This window comes from Protobothrops mucrosquamatus, unplaced genomic scaffold, assembly GCF_001527695.2.
Source record: "Protobothrops mucrosquamatus isolate PMUCROS unplaced genomic scaffold, P.Mucros_1.0 scaffold2051, whole genome shotgun sequence".
Lineage (NCBI taxonomy): Eukaryota > Metazoa > Chordata > Lepidosauria > Squamata > Viperidae > Protobothrops > Protobothrops mucrosquamatus.
This window is the reverse complement of record NW_015388158.1, coordinates 71,341-88,697: the sequence shown is the minus strand read 5'-3', so window position 1 is coordinate 88,697 and position 17,357 is coordinate 71,341. Positions and strand designations below refer to the sequence as shown.

The following is a 17,357-nucleotide window of genomic DNA, read 5'->3' as shown; positions in this document are numbered from 1 at the left end:
ATCAAATATGTTCCCAAATATTTGACCTTTTTGACTATTTGAAATTCTATTTTTACTGATAATTACTTTTTTGTTTATCTATCTTCTAATATGTCTTTCTTGGGAATCAGTTTATCTCTGCTCATTGCTGAGTGGGTGTTTCAGCATCCTGAATGCCTGAATGCCTGGTTTATTTTCATCAGTTGAACATCTCTGTCAAGTTGGTCAAAACAAATGAAACTGTAGCATAGGATTTGGCTATATATTTGGTGGTAGATGAAAGCTAAGCCTGTTGGTACGCATGGCAATTTGTAGATTTCCTGTATAATGTGATGTTTATGTCTTTTGTGCTGTTTTACTATGACAGCAGGGAAGTGGAGCTGTTTGGTAGATAGGTCTAGGCTGAGGTTGATGTTGGGATGTAAATTGTTGAGGACATGATGAAATTTCAACTAAAGGATTAGCTTTATGGGCAAGAAAACGTTGTTTTAGGTCAGCTATAAAAAGTTATGGATCCACAGCTGCCCCCATTGTCTCTTCCACTGATTTATTGCCAAAGCTGATGTAATTATGTATGAGTACAAAATCACACATGTTGGTGGCAAGGCATGCTGTTTTGTTATCAGTGATGATGTTCCTGATAGCTTTAGATCTGTGTTTGTGGGCAGTGTTGGTATATAGTACATCAACACCGGGATGACTAAAATGAGATTGCAGAGAGAGTGCTAATGTATTTCTGTTTTCCATAAGTCTGTATACTCCCAGTCTCATGCAACTGGGAGTATTGATGGCATAAGGCATGAATCTAGAGTCCATGAAAGTTATATATTGTACATACCAACAGCATCATCACAGCCCCAACAACTTCACACAAAAGATCAGAGGAATCTTTTCATATACTCTTCCTACTGTTGCTTGATATAAGCCATCATCTGTCAGCAGTGGATTCTGGACTCTGTGTAGGATCCACACACCAAGTTTTGCACAAAAGGATTAATAGACATATATGTATCACCAAGACTCAAAACAAACCCCAAGGGCACTCCATCACAGATCTTAGAATAACTATTTTGTAAAAAAAAAAAAGGTAGTTTACTATCAGAATTGAGATTGCTGAACACATTACAATTATGAATTGATAAGATACTTAGAATCTATCTCACACCATAACTTGCTTTTACATAACCACCCTGACTTCGTTCTCTTCCCTTCCCAACCTCCAGCTCATCCCAATTTAAATGCTACATCAGTTTAGACATTCCAAGAATCTGATGAAGTGAGTAAAAGCCTGTATCTTTTAATGAAATGTTAGTCTGAAAAGATACTACTTGACGTCCTCTGATTTATGAATATAACAATTTCTTTAGTTCCACAGCCTATCCACTTTTGAGAGTCCAATTTTCACCTGTTGTTCTTCAGATAGATGTCCTGGGAAGTAAGAGAACTATTTATTTAGTTAGTTATTTTTCATTTGAATTTATTAGCTGCCCAACTCTCCGTACTGAGGGTTGTAATAATGTCTTCTAATAATTATTTTGTTTCTGAATACATGTGTGAACCAACTTTCTAGATCACAGAGAACTGAACAATTTACAGCATTGTAAATGCTGTACACATGAAGAGATACACACACAGAGACACACAATGTCTTGTTTTCATGCAATTCTATCAATCATTTCTTCTTTTGTACAATATTGGTGGTCATTTTATAATGCATTGGCATATGAGTTATAATTTACATTTAATTTGATCACTGTTTTGATACTATCCTGAAACAGGGGACAAAAAAGTCACCCTCGTGCTTCAGGACTCAGATACATTAGCCCTGAAATACTGTAGATGGTTCAAGATATTATAAAATTTACATGCATTTAATTTCAGCGTTTAATGAGGATGCACCTCAACATCTTCGTATTCGTTTGAAGGGTTGACTGATTTTCTTTCTCCATTAATATGTGTAATGTTATGTATATTTCTGTATGCTTAGGAAGACTGTACCTGTCTACAGATAGATACACACATTCATACATACATAAGTACATGCAGATCGAGATAATGCATAATACACATCCTAAAATACTAAATACTTTTGTGACAGGATATTAGTTACGTACACTATACCTGCAGAGAATTGTTGTTAAATGCTTCCATAAATTTTATCTATATTTCCTGAATGATATTTTTTAAAAGAGTAATATATATCCTCTGAAATTACACAGTCTTGCAGTTATTTATGGGGAATAGTTTAACGGGGTTGTTTTTTTTAAAGAGTTATACCACTTTTAATTATTTGTGGGAAGGGAAGGATGTATTTAAAGCCTGAATGGTTTTCTTCAGCCATAATAAGATGCACCCAAAATTTAACTTAAAAAATAAAATAAAAACCCAATTCATAGATTTTGTATCATTGAAAGGAGAAGTGTATGTATGTATGTGTATGTGTGATTTTTTTTTTCTAGCCAGCTGAGACAACTATGGTGTTCTCAGCAACTAAATTACGCAGTCAGTTTGGAAAAGGTCACTCTGGGTCTTCTGCAAGCCACTTTTCATTTGACTTTATTGTTTCAGCACTGATCTGAGTTATTCATTTCAGGAAAAACCCTTGTTAAACATGGGCATCTTGGTTTAGTCATTCTTCATGTGTGAATAGAGTAGGGAGGATAGTGCAAAACAAGAAAGATTGTTTTCTACTGCCAACACAGCCTTAGTAAGGCCACAAGCCTTAATAAGGGCTGAAGAGCTCATTAAGGAATATAATATTTACAATGGGATAAATTTCATATTCTTGCTCCTGATTACAGCAATGCTTCAAATAAAGCCTAGCATTTGATGCTTTATGCAAAAAGCCATATTGTATGTTAGTGTACATGTGTGTGCTTTTGAGTTACTGTTGATTCCGGACAACTGCCTGGGCTAGTCCCTGCAGTGTTTATATTAGAGGGTAGCTGGAAAATGCAGCCCTTACCTTAGCAAGTTGCCTCAAGTTGAAATTATGACTGCCATTTTAAAATGCCAGTATATGATAGATGCACAATTATGAAGGATCTGTCAGACTGAGTAAAAGGTGGTGATGCTCATATCCTCACTGCCCATGCTTAAAACCCATCAGTATGATCCTGTCTCCCTAGAGCTGACAGAAAGTTGTCAAAGCTGGCAAAACTTTCAAAAATAAATAGGAGCATTTTCCAGAAGGTAGCTTAGGCAAAATTACAGAGAATCTCCTCATACTTAAAAATGGCATCTCTCCAAACCACTATCACTGGGGTGATGCAACACCCAGTGTTATATCCTAAAATGCTATTTTAATTTCACATCATCATTCCAGCTCCCCTTAAAACAATGTTAGGCCAGTACTGCTTATAGTAACTGAAGATATTTCATAGTTACCAGAATTACTAGAAGACTGTGCTTGGAACATCTTAATTGAGACTAACATTTTTTTTTTGACTGAAGTAAACATGTTTGTTTTGCATCTGCTTCTTATGCCTTTGGCATAATTATTAGTCTGTTGGGTGTTGAGTATTGTACACAGCTTTCATATCTTTAAGAAATTAAGTGATTATTATTTGCAATTGTCTGCAGAAATGATCAAACCAAGCTTTTGCTTGAGCCTATTTGTTTATGCTACCAGGTTATTTTTGTAGAATCCAGGAGTTAAGAAATGTTAATAATATACTTGTTTTTTTGTGCAATACCCAGAAATGAATGCCCTACAAAGATTTACAGAACTGGTAAATGTTAGCAGTTAGACAGATAGATAGTACTTACATTTATAGTATTATGAAGGAGAGCAAGCCATCTTTCTGGGCCTAGGTCTATGCATCTTTGGATAGAACAGAAAAATTGTACAAACTGAGGCAAGAATGACACAATACTTCTAACACAGTGGTTATCAGAGTATTCCCAATGGGACACAAAAGAGAAAGAAAAACTCCTGAGATTCTCTCATGAACTGAATCCTCATGCTTACTGCTCCACTGCTAGATATGAGACTGTCTGGGCAGGTTGGACAGTTGACTGTTCACGGCTTCCATACAGCTGTTGTGCCCTTGCATTTTCTCCAAATTAATATCATGAGCATGACCATATGATATTAAGATTAGCAGTGCAGAGAAAATGATGCCAGAATGAATCTGTGGAATATTCAAAACATGCCAGAAAACTCTAGAAAAGGCAGTCCTTCTCATGGCTTCAAACACAAGAATTTCGGTATGTACTTTTTACCCGTGTTTCTATTCGTAAAGAAATAAACGAATAATTTAAATATCCCTGGGTTAAGGTAGTCTACGATCAGACGGTGAGAAGGAGAAAGTGACATAACTATTCGAAGAATTCCATCGGTTATAGTCCTATCTTGTCTCTATGTGACATGTTAAATCTTAGGACTTTTTTTTTATTACAATTCTAAAACCTGCAGAGTTTTTACAGAGAGAAGCACTTGTCCCTATAGACATTAATCCACTATACTGGAGGGCAATATGAATGCCAGTAGGAGAGACAAAGCTAGCATATTTCTTCTCCCATATTCCATCACTTATAAAGAGAGAGTACGTGAATTTTGAATGTGTGAAGCTGCCAATTATAATTGAAAAAATAGAGTATTTTTTAAAAAAATCATGACATGCACTTCAACAGTGTGATGGTAATATTATTTGACACAAATAATATGCCTTCAATATTTATTTCAAGATTCTAGAGTTGTAAGTATATATCCATCACATTTCTTCATATACTTTGTTATATATTTTGTCTATTTAGATGAAGAAGAATTGTGCTCCTAGACTATTCTTCTAGCTAGACAAAGCAAAAGCAATTTTCTACACTTCCATGGAAAAAGCAGGCATTTTTTGTTTACATGTGTGACAAAGAGCAGCTTATGCTCCAGTTAGAAAGTATTTGGATCTTTCATTCCACTGATTTGCAGTATTTACAAGGTAATTATTTTGATCATGTTATAAAGAATATTTGCTTTTTTTCCAATTAGGAAATCCCAGGGAGATGGGTATTAGAGCAGTATTCAAAAATCATTTATTCAGCCTATCAGTTTGAGATAGAAGTAGATAGATTCTTTAGCATTTTGTGAAGGTACCAGTATCACCTGCTGATTCTTTGTTCTGATGGAGAAAGATTGCTGAGAAATAGCAACTGTCAAGAGCTAATCGGGATTCTTTAGGCATAAAGCAGAACAACCTCACACCTCCATGAAACCAAGGCTTTTGCTCTGCAAATTGATAGTACATATAGATGTAGTGCTCCCTCATTTTATGAATATAGTGTAAACATCAGATACTTGCAAAGCTCCCACAATAAATAAAAGCATGAGGCAAGATGTTTCAGATACATTAATATTTTTTATTTAAACTATATTACAATACGATTCTATCTTACGAAGTTGGATATACTTCTTTGTAGTGCATGCTGATAAATTAGCTCAAAGGTAGTGTCAGTACGTTAAAAAAAAGTAAAAAAAAATGGCTGGTTATGAGATCAATATACTGGACCATAAGGGTCCAATAATTTTGGGAAACAGTGCAATCAATTAACATGTTTTAACAGGAAACAGTCTTATTAACAGGGAAATTTAACTAGCCTGCATTGCATTATTTCTTATGCTTTAAATGCTATCAAGTGCTAACTCTGGATCTGTTAGATTTTTTTCCCCAGTAGGTTCTCTGTAAATAGTTCTCTTGCCAACTTCGATTTCCAAAATATACATACTGATTTTAATTTGGGATAGGACAAAAATCCTGCTTGTGAATGAACAATGCATTTATTTTGCCAAGCAGTGAATCAGTTTTGTCTTCTATCTCCTTTTTCATCTTTGTATGAATATTAAACGAACTTCCATTTAAGAAAGGATTTAATGCTATTAGAAGTTAGAGGTCTTGCAGTTACATCTCACAAACGCTTACTCAGGATATAATGTTCTTGCTCTATTCCATAAATTCAGTAAACCCTTTGGAACTTTTTAATTAACACACACTACAATCCTAAGCACATCTATTGATTAATAAGGACAATTGAGCTTCTTGGGACTTTTCCAGTAAATATCATTACAATTTCTTCTTTAAATTCATATGTTCACATAGTAATTTCTTACTGATGAACTCCAGGGTAATTCTATACATACCTGTAAGAATCACTGCTCCCAGGCCATCTCATACTTTCTTATTTGAGTGCTCTTTTTCTTTCCAAAGGCATGAATTAGTTCCATCAATATATCCAATGCTCGGGCTATGAAGAGGACTACTTCTAAGGTGACCAACTTTTTTACAATGAAAAGGAGGACACAAATAAATTGAAGAAAAAAATATCATAAATAAAAGAAACATTTTATTCATTGCAACAATAATACAGACAACTTGCATGTGCAAAGTTTGCCAGCCGGGTCTTTTGGTGCGCTCAGCAGCAATTCCTATTGGCTTTCAAACGCTAATAGCGCTAGTAGCACAGCTCATGCAAAAGTTGAAAAAAACCCATCAAAAAAAGGTGCTGGAACGCCGTTCAATGAGGAAAAAAAAAGCCCTGCAGATTAGTCTTCAAATGTCGAAAAGGAGGACATGTAGGAGGACACTTTTCGAGGGAGGACAGAACTTACAAAAGGAGGACTGTCCTCCCTAAAGGAGGACGGTTGGTCACCTTACTACTTCCTTCTCAAGAAATGAACAAAACACAGTTAAATTAGGTACATACAAGAAAGTCCAACTGCCTCATGAAAAAGTATCTTTGGGATAACTATGACCTGGATCACTGAGCATCTCCATAGACATTTGCATACATGTCTTTGAATAGTTCTGGAAACTTCCTTCCTTATTGTTTATTTTTTGTATGTTTTAATTTTAATCCTCTTTAAGTGGAAGTCTCTTTAAGTGGAAGTCTAGTATTCTAATTTTAAAAGGAACATTGAGAGAAAGAATGTACTAAATTCCAATTCCCCTCAAGATTCTCTTGGAGGGTTCATAAAATCAAAATTGTTTGCCAAATTTAAAATGATGTCACTGTTCTCATTTATTCTTTCTTGTAATTGTTTCACAATTTTTACTATTAAAATGCAGGATTTTTTTCAGGAAAATATTTTATTTATGTTAATATCTAATAGCTTTAAAACTGCTATTTTTATATGATTCAATAAATAAATATGCTTCAAATGTATTAGTTTTAGTTTGTAATATGATAAATATTGAGAAATGTAATTCAAACAAACAAGAGGTTTTTTTGAGTGTCCCATAATTTTTAAAAATACTGATATAGAGAATAATCCAAATATAACAGATAAAACCAGATGAATTCTAGATGCTCATGCTTAGATTTAGGATCACCAAAAGGAATGAAGCTTAAATGAGCAATGACAAATTCTGTTGACTGTTATATGTCTGCTCTATATAGAGTTATGTAAGAATCCAACCTCGTGAAATACATTTGCAATGTATTTTGAATATATTTAGGTTGACAGTTGTGCCCTGAAGTCCTAAGTACATTTAACCTAAGAGAAATCCCATTTCAACACAATAAACTTGATTCCGATGTTACTCTGATTGTATAGTTCTATGCCCAGTTCTCTTCAGAAGTACAGTAACACCGGATGAGTTCAGAGAGATAAAAAAATACTCTCAGGGAAAGGTGTCTTGAAATATATAGTTGTAGATCAGTTTAATACATTGTGTTTCAGTCCAGCTTATTTTGACCTTTGTTTTGGAACAGAGAGTGGGCAAATTCATTTCCTGATAAAGTACTGGATTGCAGCCATTTACTAAGCTTACTTTTAAAGAATGTCTATCAAGTTCCAAATGTATTCCAGAAGACTTGTAGAAATGAAATTGAAGCTGGAAACTTCGCTTTCTAGCATTCAGTCTTTCATTCAGGTCAGATGCCTCTCACCAGACATCAGGGATTCGATTCAGCGGGACCGTGTACCGACTGGTGCCCGGTAGGGAGGCCCGGATATATCTGTTTTATGACCGGCTGATTAAAAACACGATACCTTAACGACAACGATACTTCGTACGTAAAACGTAATTATTATATATTTCGTTATTACTGTCGGAACCGATCGTCCGAATGTCTACTAGAGCAAATGAACTGTATTGAATTTATATTGCAGTAAATAAATCTGGGAAGCGAGGCATAGCCATTTTTCAAATCAACCGAGCAAGAATTGGATAGTAAGGTGATAAGGGGTCTCAAAGACAACTACGGCAAAATTTAATATATTGGGAGGGAGACAATATTGTTATTATGGTTAATGAAAGTAATACATAATTTATGTCATCCTCTTTATATATTTAAATATCCTTCTCAAAAAAAAAATGAGAAGAATAAATTCGGATTACAATGCAAGGTCGGTAAGGAAATATTTTCTTTAAAAACTCAGGAAGCTTTAAACCAGGGGTCTTCAAACTTGGCCCTTTTAGGACTTGCGGACTTGTGGACTTCAGACTCAGCGTGCCTGGCTGAGGAATTCTGGGAGTGGAAGTCCACAAGTCATAAGAAGACCCCTGCTCTAAACCATTTCATTCTAAGATGCTTTAGATATAAGTTGCTACTTATAATTAGTGTGCTTCATCTTGTTCTATAGTTACTGGCACAAAATACACTAAGTTCATTTTATGGACTTTTTAGACTTGATTATTTCCCTAATGTCCATGTTTTCTAAATTATTTCTTAACCAATGACTAAACAACTAGGGTATTAACTCAGTTCTGCTGTCTGCCTGTACAGTGTAGAGCTTGCTAGAAGTAAAATGAAGTAGAAATCCCTTGAAACTATTGTTTCTGTTCCAATTAAGTAACAACACACAAGGAATAATCCGGTTGTATCTGTAATGGTTAGCATATTATTTATTGTAAGTATTGATACAGTAGTCTATTGCTGTGAATATCACACATTTTTGTTTAATCTCATTATGTTTGATGTTCTTTGACAGTCTGGATTTTGTACATTTTGTAGTAGATTGATTGTTGTTGATTATGTATCATCAAGTCAGTGTTCACTCCTAGTGACCATGTAGGTAGATTCCCCTAACCTGGTTCTTCAAGTCTTCCATTAGTGTACCAATCACTACTGTAACTGAGATAGCCCACCTTATTGTTGATTGTCTTCTGTTTTCTTCCACATTTCCTAGCATTATAGACCAGGAAGATGCATAGTTATTGGACATCTAAACCTATAAACAGGATGACATATATAAATTGGGTAGAAGATTAGATATGTAATATATTATATTCAAAAAATGGAAAATATAGAATGCAATTTAGATGTTGCTCCAGGTTACTTCAGATAAAAAAAAAGATGAAATGACATAGTTTAGAACATAAAACTTTCGTTTTTCAGGCAAGAGTTAAGGATATTCTAAATGCAATTCTCATTATGTTTATTCAAAATTAAGTCCCATTAAATTCATTATGTTCTTTAATTCTCAATAAAGGATGAGGAAGCCCTCAAATATTTCTGAATTACAAATCCCAGAACTCCAGCCTTTGATGAGAAACACTAACGTAGAACTGCAGCTCCCAATTTGATCCTCTCTAAATGTATTAAGGCTGCAACTCCAACATTAAACAGCCAGCATGCTGTTTATAATATCAGGGAGTTGAAATTTTAATACTTTGGGAATATTTACCAAAATTGGAGAATAAGGACGTGTAAGATTATGAACAGAACATGCATGACTGTTGCTAGGTTGTCATCAGATATAAGAGTTTTTTCCTTGTGTCTATACTATTGGTCATTGATAGTCTACACCAGGGGTATCCAATTCACCACATCACATGACGTGTCGCGACATATCGTGACTTTTTTCGCATTGCCAGAGCTGGGGTGGGCATGGCCTAGCATGATGCAACCAGCCTATGGGCCGGCAGTTTGATACCCCTGGTCTACACCTTCTCATCAGACAATACCACTAACAAAGCTAGAATAAGAACCAAAATCTATCCCTCAAACCCCCTATTTCTTTTAAAGTTAGAAACCACTGTGATTAATTCAAATGATCACATTTTCAAGTTGTTATGTTTTTTCAATTAGCAGTTGTGATGATGATTGAAATTAAAGGTCTTGAATTCATTAAATGGCCTTAGTCCTTGTGCTGGCAATCTTTTATGACAATGAACACTAGCATATATTAAAACAGTTTTAGGAATTTTGTTTTAGGTTTTAGCTGCCCATTTTCAAGCACATTACATCTTCTTGTTCTCTCTCTCTCTCTCTCTCTCTCTCTCTCTCTCTCTCTCTCTCTCTCTCTCTCTCTCTGTGTGTGTGTGTGTATGTGTGTCTTTCTGTGTCTTTCTTTGTCTCTCTACACACACACACACACACACACACAAAGAGAGAGAGAGAGAGAGAGAGAGAGAGAGAGAGAGAGAGAGAGAGAGAGAGAGAGAGAGACCCCAATAGGCAACAGACTGGAAAGTGAGAGAGATTTAACCTATTAACCTAAGTTTAAGAGGCTTAAACTATGTTAATATTTAGCCACATCAGCTTAGCTTTAATGTGTTTCTTTAATCATGGAAAGATGGGACAGGAAGGAATTTAAACTGAAATTGCCGTAAACTGCAGGGTGAAGGGGATTTAAGTCTTCTTCCACCAGCTTTTGTGAAAATCTCTCCCAACTAGGAAGAGGGGTGGGAAAACCTTTGCATTAATGTCCGTGTGTTGAGGCAGCCAGCCAAAATTAACAACACATTCTGAATAATTCAAAGAAATTGATCCCATCTTCCCATAAAATAAACAGCCAACACTTGCCTTAGGTTTGCATGTATAGGAATAGGATGCACAGTTTAGCTGTCCTGTAAATTAAGAGGAAATTTTTCATACTTCCAGCTGAATTTATTATGCTGTGAAGCAGAGGAACTGTAGCCATATTTGTAGTCATAGTTGGCACATTTATTTATGTATAGCTGTCTAGTATTTAAATCATAGCTATGTATCAGTTCAACAATAATGGCAACAACTTTGCCAAGTCAGTATTATTCTGATAACTTGAAAGGAGAGAAGAGAGGGGAACACAAGAAACAGATTCATCTCAGCCATTTTCCTGAAATTGGGACTTTTAGGAGATTTGAACCGGGGGCCCTCTGGCTCTTCAATCATACTTTTTGTCACTGGCATACACCTGTAGCATTTATTTTTATTATTATTATTATACAATATTTATATTATACTAATTATTATCATTCTTATTCCCCCCTCCCCCCGCCAAATTATTCTCCAATGTCCAGGATGCCATGAAATCATTCATGGCAATGTGTGACTGTTGTGTTTTATTTCTATTTAGATCTTTGCCTTCATGCTATGAATTATTTCACATGTTTCCTTCTGGATTAGACTTTATTAACGACAACTGCATGTGGGAATATGTAAGCCAAAGACTTCAATATTATGCTTCTAAATGTGGGACATCAGAACTGGGAATGTGTGCAGTGGTGATCTGCTCTGACACCTCAGTCGTGTCAGTCCAGTTAATTTAGCAAAGCATTTTTTTTTCTGGATGGCAGAAAGCTCTCAGAATTGCCATAGTTTCCTCATCCTTTATTAGGTCTTTAATCTTAGGATTCTGTTTTCACTCAAGCTCTCCTCAAGAGAATATTCTGCTGCTAATTTTTGGATTTGATTTTCTGGAACAGGGAAGGAGAGATAGAAAAGGGCGGATGGGGGGGGGGAGAGAGATTCTGATTTCACTGCAGCTCATTTGCAGTTCAAGTTAAGGCATCCCCTGCCATCTAGTGGTGAAAACAAAATTCTACCAGAGATGGGGGGAAAAAAACACTTGAGATGAAATGTTGGGAAATGAAAAGAAGCTGCAAATGATTCAAGCCATTTTATGCACTTTCACATTGCGTGGCAGAAATGAATCAGAAAACTTCAGAAGAAAGGATATGGGTCAAAAAGAATGTCAAATTTTTTTGTGGTGAAATGAAACTTAACAATAAAAGGACAGCAACATGTGCTGGTTCCATGCTGACAGCAACAAATAAGACGATTTACAGATAGGAAACCTCACAGGTCTGGTATCCACAAGCAGAGTCTTGTGATACCCTATCAGAAGATTGTGCTGTTAAAAGGCCTATTCTCATCAGGAATGATTCCAAATGATGTTTTCCTCAAGGCCTCCGGAAACTCTTCCTACATAAAAGCCATTTCAAATGTTCACTCTAAAAATGTTGCTGTTGCCCAGTGAAATCAGCTGAAATTCAAGAAATTTCCACTCTCACCCAATCATTCTAGTTGCTCTCTGATCAACTGAACATTTGCTTTTTTTTTTTTTTTTTTGCCTTAAGCCTGCACTCTTTTGCATTAAGCCTGCATATATTGCTGTATGTCCTGTTTTTGAAACACAGTTGTGACAGCTGGTTCGTTGACAGATGGAATTTCAAGAAAGTTATTGTTCCCTAGTCAGAACTGGAAGTTTAAAGAGTATTTTTTTTAAAAAATCTGACTTTTCTGGAACAACATTGACTTGCTTGTGCCTCTCAAACGGAGGAGCCTTAGATAAGCTAGCAAGGCACTGACTTGCTATTTTCTCTTCTGCCAAGAAAAACAGGAAGGACAATTCAAGAACTAGCTGGGAGTTCATGCAATGAGAAAAGACCCTTACTGCTGTCTTGGAAGAGTCTTGGAAGTGGGGTTGGAATTTCTGCTTTCTTTCCTCTAAGGTCCAGCCTTAGCGTTGACAACAAGAAAATTATTATCATAGACTTTTATTAACTGCCTGGGGGGGGGGGGGTTTACTTCAGACAGAACCGATGGGGTGAGAGGTATGATGCCCTGTTCCTTTTATGCTGCTTTTTCCACTTGATGGAAAAATAACTACTGACTGCTCATTCTCTGTGCCCAGAGGAGCTGTCAGAAAGCAAGAAACAACAGTGACAAAAATGGAGATGAGGAACAGGAGGTCACCATATTTTGGAGTTGGAGATTGGGTTGATAGACTACCAGAACCTGAAACCAACTGCAGAGTAGTACTAACCTTGCCAGATTATCATTTGTGGGTTTAGACACAGATAATTGAAATGAGTCATTTTTGGCTCCATTTTCGCAATAATTGCTCAAATATCAGACATCTTTTAAATAATACATTTTTACTTAATCCTTGTTTCTAAAATAAATCATGCTGTGACTAAATGTATATTTCTTTAAAAATACTCTCTTTGCAATGCAAAAAGATTTTTTATTATCATCATTATATTTTAATGTATATTTTTTATGTAAGGAGAAAAGAAAATTCCCAGGGAACATGAACTTCATAGTATCCTCTACTAACAGGAGGCATTATAGTTTTCATGAGAACAGGTATCCTAAAATGTGAATTCGATATGCAGTAGCTAAAATGATGATACAGTTGCTGCTATCATCACAGTTTATTCTTACTAAATTTTACAAATTAATATGCGTTCAAATGGAATTCCCTATGTATGTATATATGTGTCTAGATGTGTATACTCTCATATTCTTAGACCTTTGCATGAAAACAGTTATAAATATGTGGGGGTGGGGGACAAGGTTGTGTCTTCAAGTCAATATTTGACTTAGCTATTGCCTTGACAAATCTCTGCAGTTTTCTTGGAAAGATTTTGGAAGTAGTTTGCGCTTGTATCTTTCCTAGGGCTGAGAGAGAGGGACTAGCCTAGGGGTAGGCAACCTTGGCTCTTTTATGACTCACGGACTTCAACTCCCAGAATTCGTGAGCCAGCCATGCTGGCTCAGGAACTCTGGGAGTTGAAGTCTATGAGTCATAAAAGAGCCAAGGTTGCCTACCCCTGGACTAGCCTAAGGTCACTCAGCTGGTTTCATTCCTAAAGCTAAACTAGAAACCATGGTCTTCCGGTTTCTAGCCTGATGCCTTAACCAAACTGGCTCACTCACTATAAATAGCAATAGAAATAGCTTCATACTGCTTTACAGCCCTCTCTAAGTGGTTTACAGAGTCAGCATATTGACCCCCAACAATCTGAGTCCTATTTTACTGACCTTGGAAGGATGGAAGGCTAAGTCAATGTTAAGCCAGTCAGAATCAAACTCCTGGCAGTGGGAAGAGTCAGGCTGCAATACTGCATTCTAAGCATGGTGCCACCACAGCTCCTGGTTACCTGGTTCATGAAAGAAGATTAAGAAAAAGAACAAAGAAATTTGGTTTAGCTCAATTACTGCTGTAGGCCTGCCGGTTGCTGGGTTATGAAATCTGCTACTTGTGGAAATGAACAAAAGAGCCTATCACGCTGACGCTAATGCTGCCAGAACAGTTGTTTCTATTTCTAAAATAATGCCATATGTTGTGATGCTGCACTTTAAAGGTGTTGGGGCACATAGTTATGAGCAATAAAAAAATTAGGTTTAAACTGCTGGAGATTAAGTGATTTGCCAAAGGCACTGAGAAAAATTAGCCGTGCTGTCTTGTGTTTTAAATAGCACCTCATGATTTCCATGCAGGAGTTTTTAAGATAGGCTTCCCCCCCCCCCTATTAAAATCAAAGAGTGATTCTGTTTTAGAATGAACAGCAGGGAGGAAAAAAGCCCAGGGACTTCCATGTCTTTTGTAGCAGAGAATTTTCTGAAGCAATGAAAGTACGACACAGCTGCTGTTGCATCCAGATTACACAAGGCATCTCTGCCCCATCATTACGATACATTTGTACTGTTCTTGTGAAAGTTTCCTTGCCTTTCCACTGGTTGGAAGGCTTAAGCAGGAAAACCATTGATCTCAGCAAGAAACACCAAGTTTTATTGCAGAATGACACCACTTAATGCGTCGGTAGTAGTTTTCTGGTGTGGTTTGCACTGATTTAAATTATTTCTTAATATAATGTATCTAGCTTAAATAACTGATTTTGTACCACAGCTGTTTTTCATGTATCACAATTCTGAAATATTTATATATATATATATATTTAAAACAATAACTTTATAAACAACTTTTAGATTAAAACCTCTCTCCAAACACAGGTTGAGGCATTTAAAAGAATATAAAACAAAGCAAAAACCCAGCCTTGTAAACTGTATGTTCTACTAATGCCCTCTTCAGGTGTTTTTGTCAAACAACTGCATGAGATAGTATGTGACCTTTTTGAGAAATGTCTACGCACAAGCTTTCATAAACCTTTATTCTGTCTTTAGAATTTGGAATGATGGGAGATCATACAATTAAAAGTCAGCGACCTCGATCTGTTCATGAAAAAAGGGTCCCTCAGGAACAAGCTGATGCTGCTAAATTTATGGCACAAACTGGTAATACGTTAATTACCTTTTATCTCCTTACTGTGTTTAATTTTAGCAATGCCACTGCATGTCTCCATAATCTTTTGCTGCATATTTGTCAGTTTTCTAAGCTGATACTTTTAAAAAGCCATTTATTCTTATTTTTTTTTTAACCACACAGTTAAAACTCATAAATAAAAGATCGAAGACTTAGACAAGTGTCCAATACACATGCAATCAATATGAAGTTTTTCAAACGCATTTATTTTAATCTGAAAGTTCTATTAAATTTAAAAACCATAGTTAATCACACATTCAGGAAAAATATATAATTTAGTGTGTGTGTGTGTGTGTGTGTGTGTTTAAAAATTCTAAATATGTAGAAAGAATGGCAGAGGTTTCACAGCTTCAAGTTCAGATTACTGGGTGACAAATTACCTTCAATAAATAGCACAAGTGAGTATCTCAGTTCTCTACTTAGATTTTGTATTATAGTGTACCCATGTCTACTTAGAAATCAATCCCATTGTATGTCCCACTAATGGGACATACAGAAAAATGTGCAAAAGATCTTACCCAGCCTTTCCCTATGATTAACAATTCAACAAGAATGAATATTGCATTTCTTAAGCACAGTGACTATAAATTCATATTAGGAAATGAGGTATGATTAAAAATTACAAGCTGTGCTCAATGACAGAGCATCCTCTTCACAAGCAGACAGTATCAGATTTAACCCTCAGCATTTCCAAACAGTGCTGGAAATTCCCCCCTCTCCCCCCAAAAAGTTGAGAAGCTACTCCCTATCAATCATTAAATTAAGTGGACAGTGATGAAACTTAACACAAGGCAGTTTTCATTTCATCTAGCCATTTGATTTTCCTAAATGCAGACATACTTAACAGCCCACTACATATAACCAAGTCACTCAAAGTATAATACAAACATCTAGCACAAAATTAAGACCATAAACTGGCCAATATAGAGCTTCTTCTACAAACAGTTACTTCTCCACTATGGTTAAGTTTTGTGCAGTGAGGTCATGAACACAAATAAAGCAACAGCAAACACAGGGCTGGTAAGGTATATTTTCTCCATACTGATGTTCTGATATTGGAGGAAAGAACCATGTGATCAGCCCTCTACACTTATTTGTAATATTCTCCCATGTGTCCTACAGTAAATTTCAGTGTGAAATGTTTCCTGGGCTGTAGAGGCTCTGTGTGTAGACAGTCATGATTCTATCAAATAAACTTCTGATGTAAATAATTTTTGATCATCTCTCAATTTCATAAGGTAGAAAACAGGGTTCTCTGAACCATAATTTAAGACCTGAAATCTGAGTTGGAAGATATCAATATGATCCAGTCCAATTCAATTTAACTCCTATTGCTTTTATTATAAGTTGAAAACCTTACACAGTTATCTTAAAAGTGTTTAGCTTTGATCCAACTGAGGCTCCATTCATCGTTGAAAATGTACTATTTTGATTTTTTTTTTAAAAAAAAGAACTTTAATCACATCTCTCTTTTGCAATCACAACAGGACTTGGCCTATCTGGACATTCAAGTAGCCATATAATGCCAGCTTCTTATGACCCAAGGGTTCTTAGTCTGATTTGTATTTTCATAGAATTACCATAAAATGGTGCAATAGTCTGCTATAGTAGCCTGTAGATGAAATAATGCTCAAGCACGTACTTCAACACACTTACAGTGATCCATAGAGAACAACACTATAAATGCAGCTGCCCTTTTGAGTAAATGTTTTTATGATTCAAAGAAAATGAATATTTAAACCCACTCCCCAAAGTATTTTCCAAAATCCTGATTTGATAATCAAGTATCTTATATCAGCCTTTTCAAACAAAACCCACTTGTCTAACATGGAGCAAAACCACTTGTAGCTTGCATATTGTAGGTTAATTCGTTTTTGCAAAATATTATGCTCTGTTTTTCAACACAGCTACTAATATCTAGTCCATCTCTTCCTTTTTCCATTTCTGATTTTCTTTTTAGTACTGATCATTGCATATGTGATTCACTGTGAACCTTTTCTTTTCTTGTGATAAAATTAATGTTGTATTGCCTTCAGTAGCATTATTAGAATCTTCTAACATGCATCTACATTTATCTGTACTTGCTCGGAAATTAATAAGATTGATAAGCGGAATTAGAAATGGCATTCAT

The 17,357-nt window shown here is 35.7% G+C and overlaps 1 protein-coding gene across 1 annotated transcript in view; it reads left to right on the top strand.

Annotated features, from left to right (window-relative positions):
- The window catches only part of LOC107294675 (adhesion G protein-coupled receptor B3), a gene marked incomplete at its 3' end in the record, with an annotated part of 218,035 nt that overhangs the window by 129,922 nt on the left and 70,756 nt on the right, over positions 1-17,357 (top strand). The window contains exon 2 of the mRNA XM_015823927.1: positions 15,088-15,198. Within this exon, the coding sequence (XP_015679413.1) occupies positions 15,088-15,198 (111 nt within the window). The remainder of the gene's footprint in view (positions 1-15,087; positions 15,199-17,357) is intronic.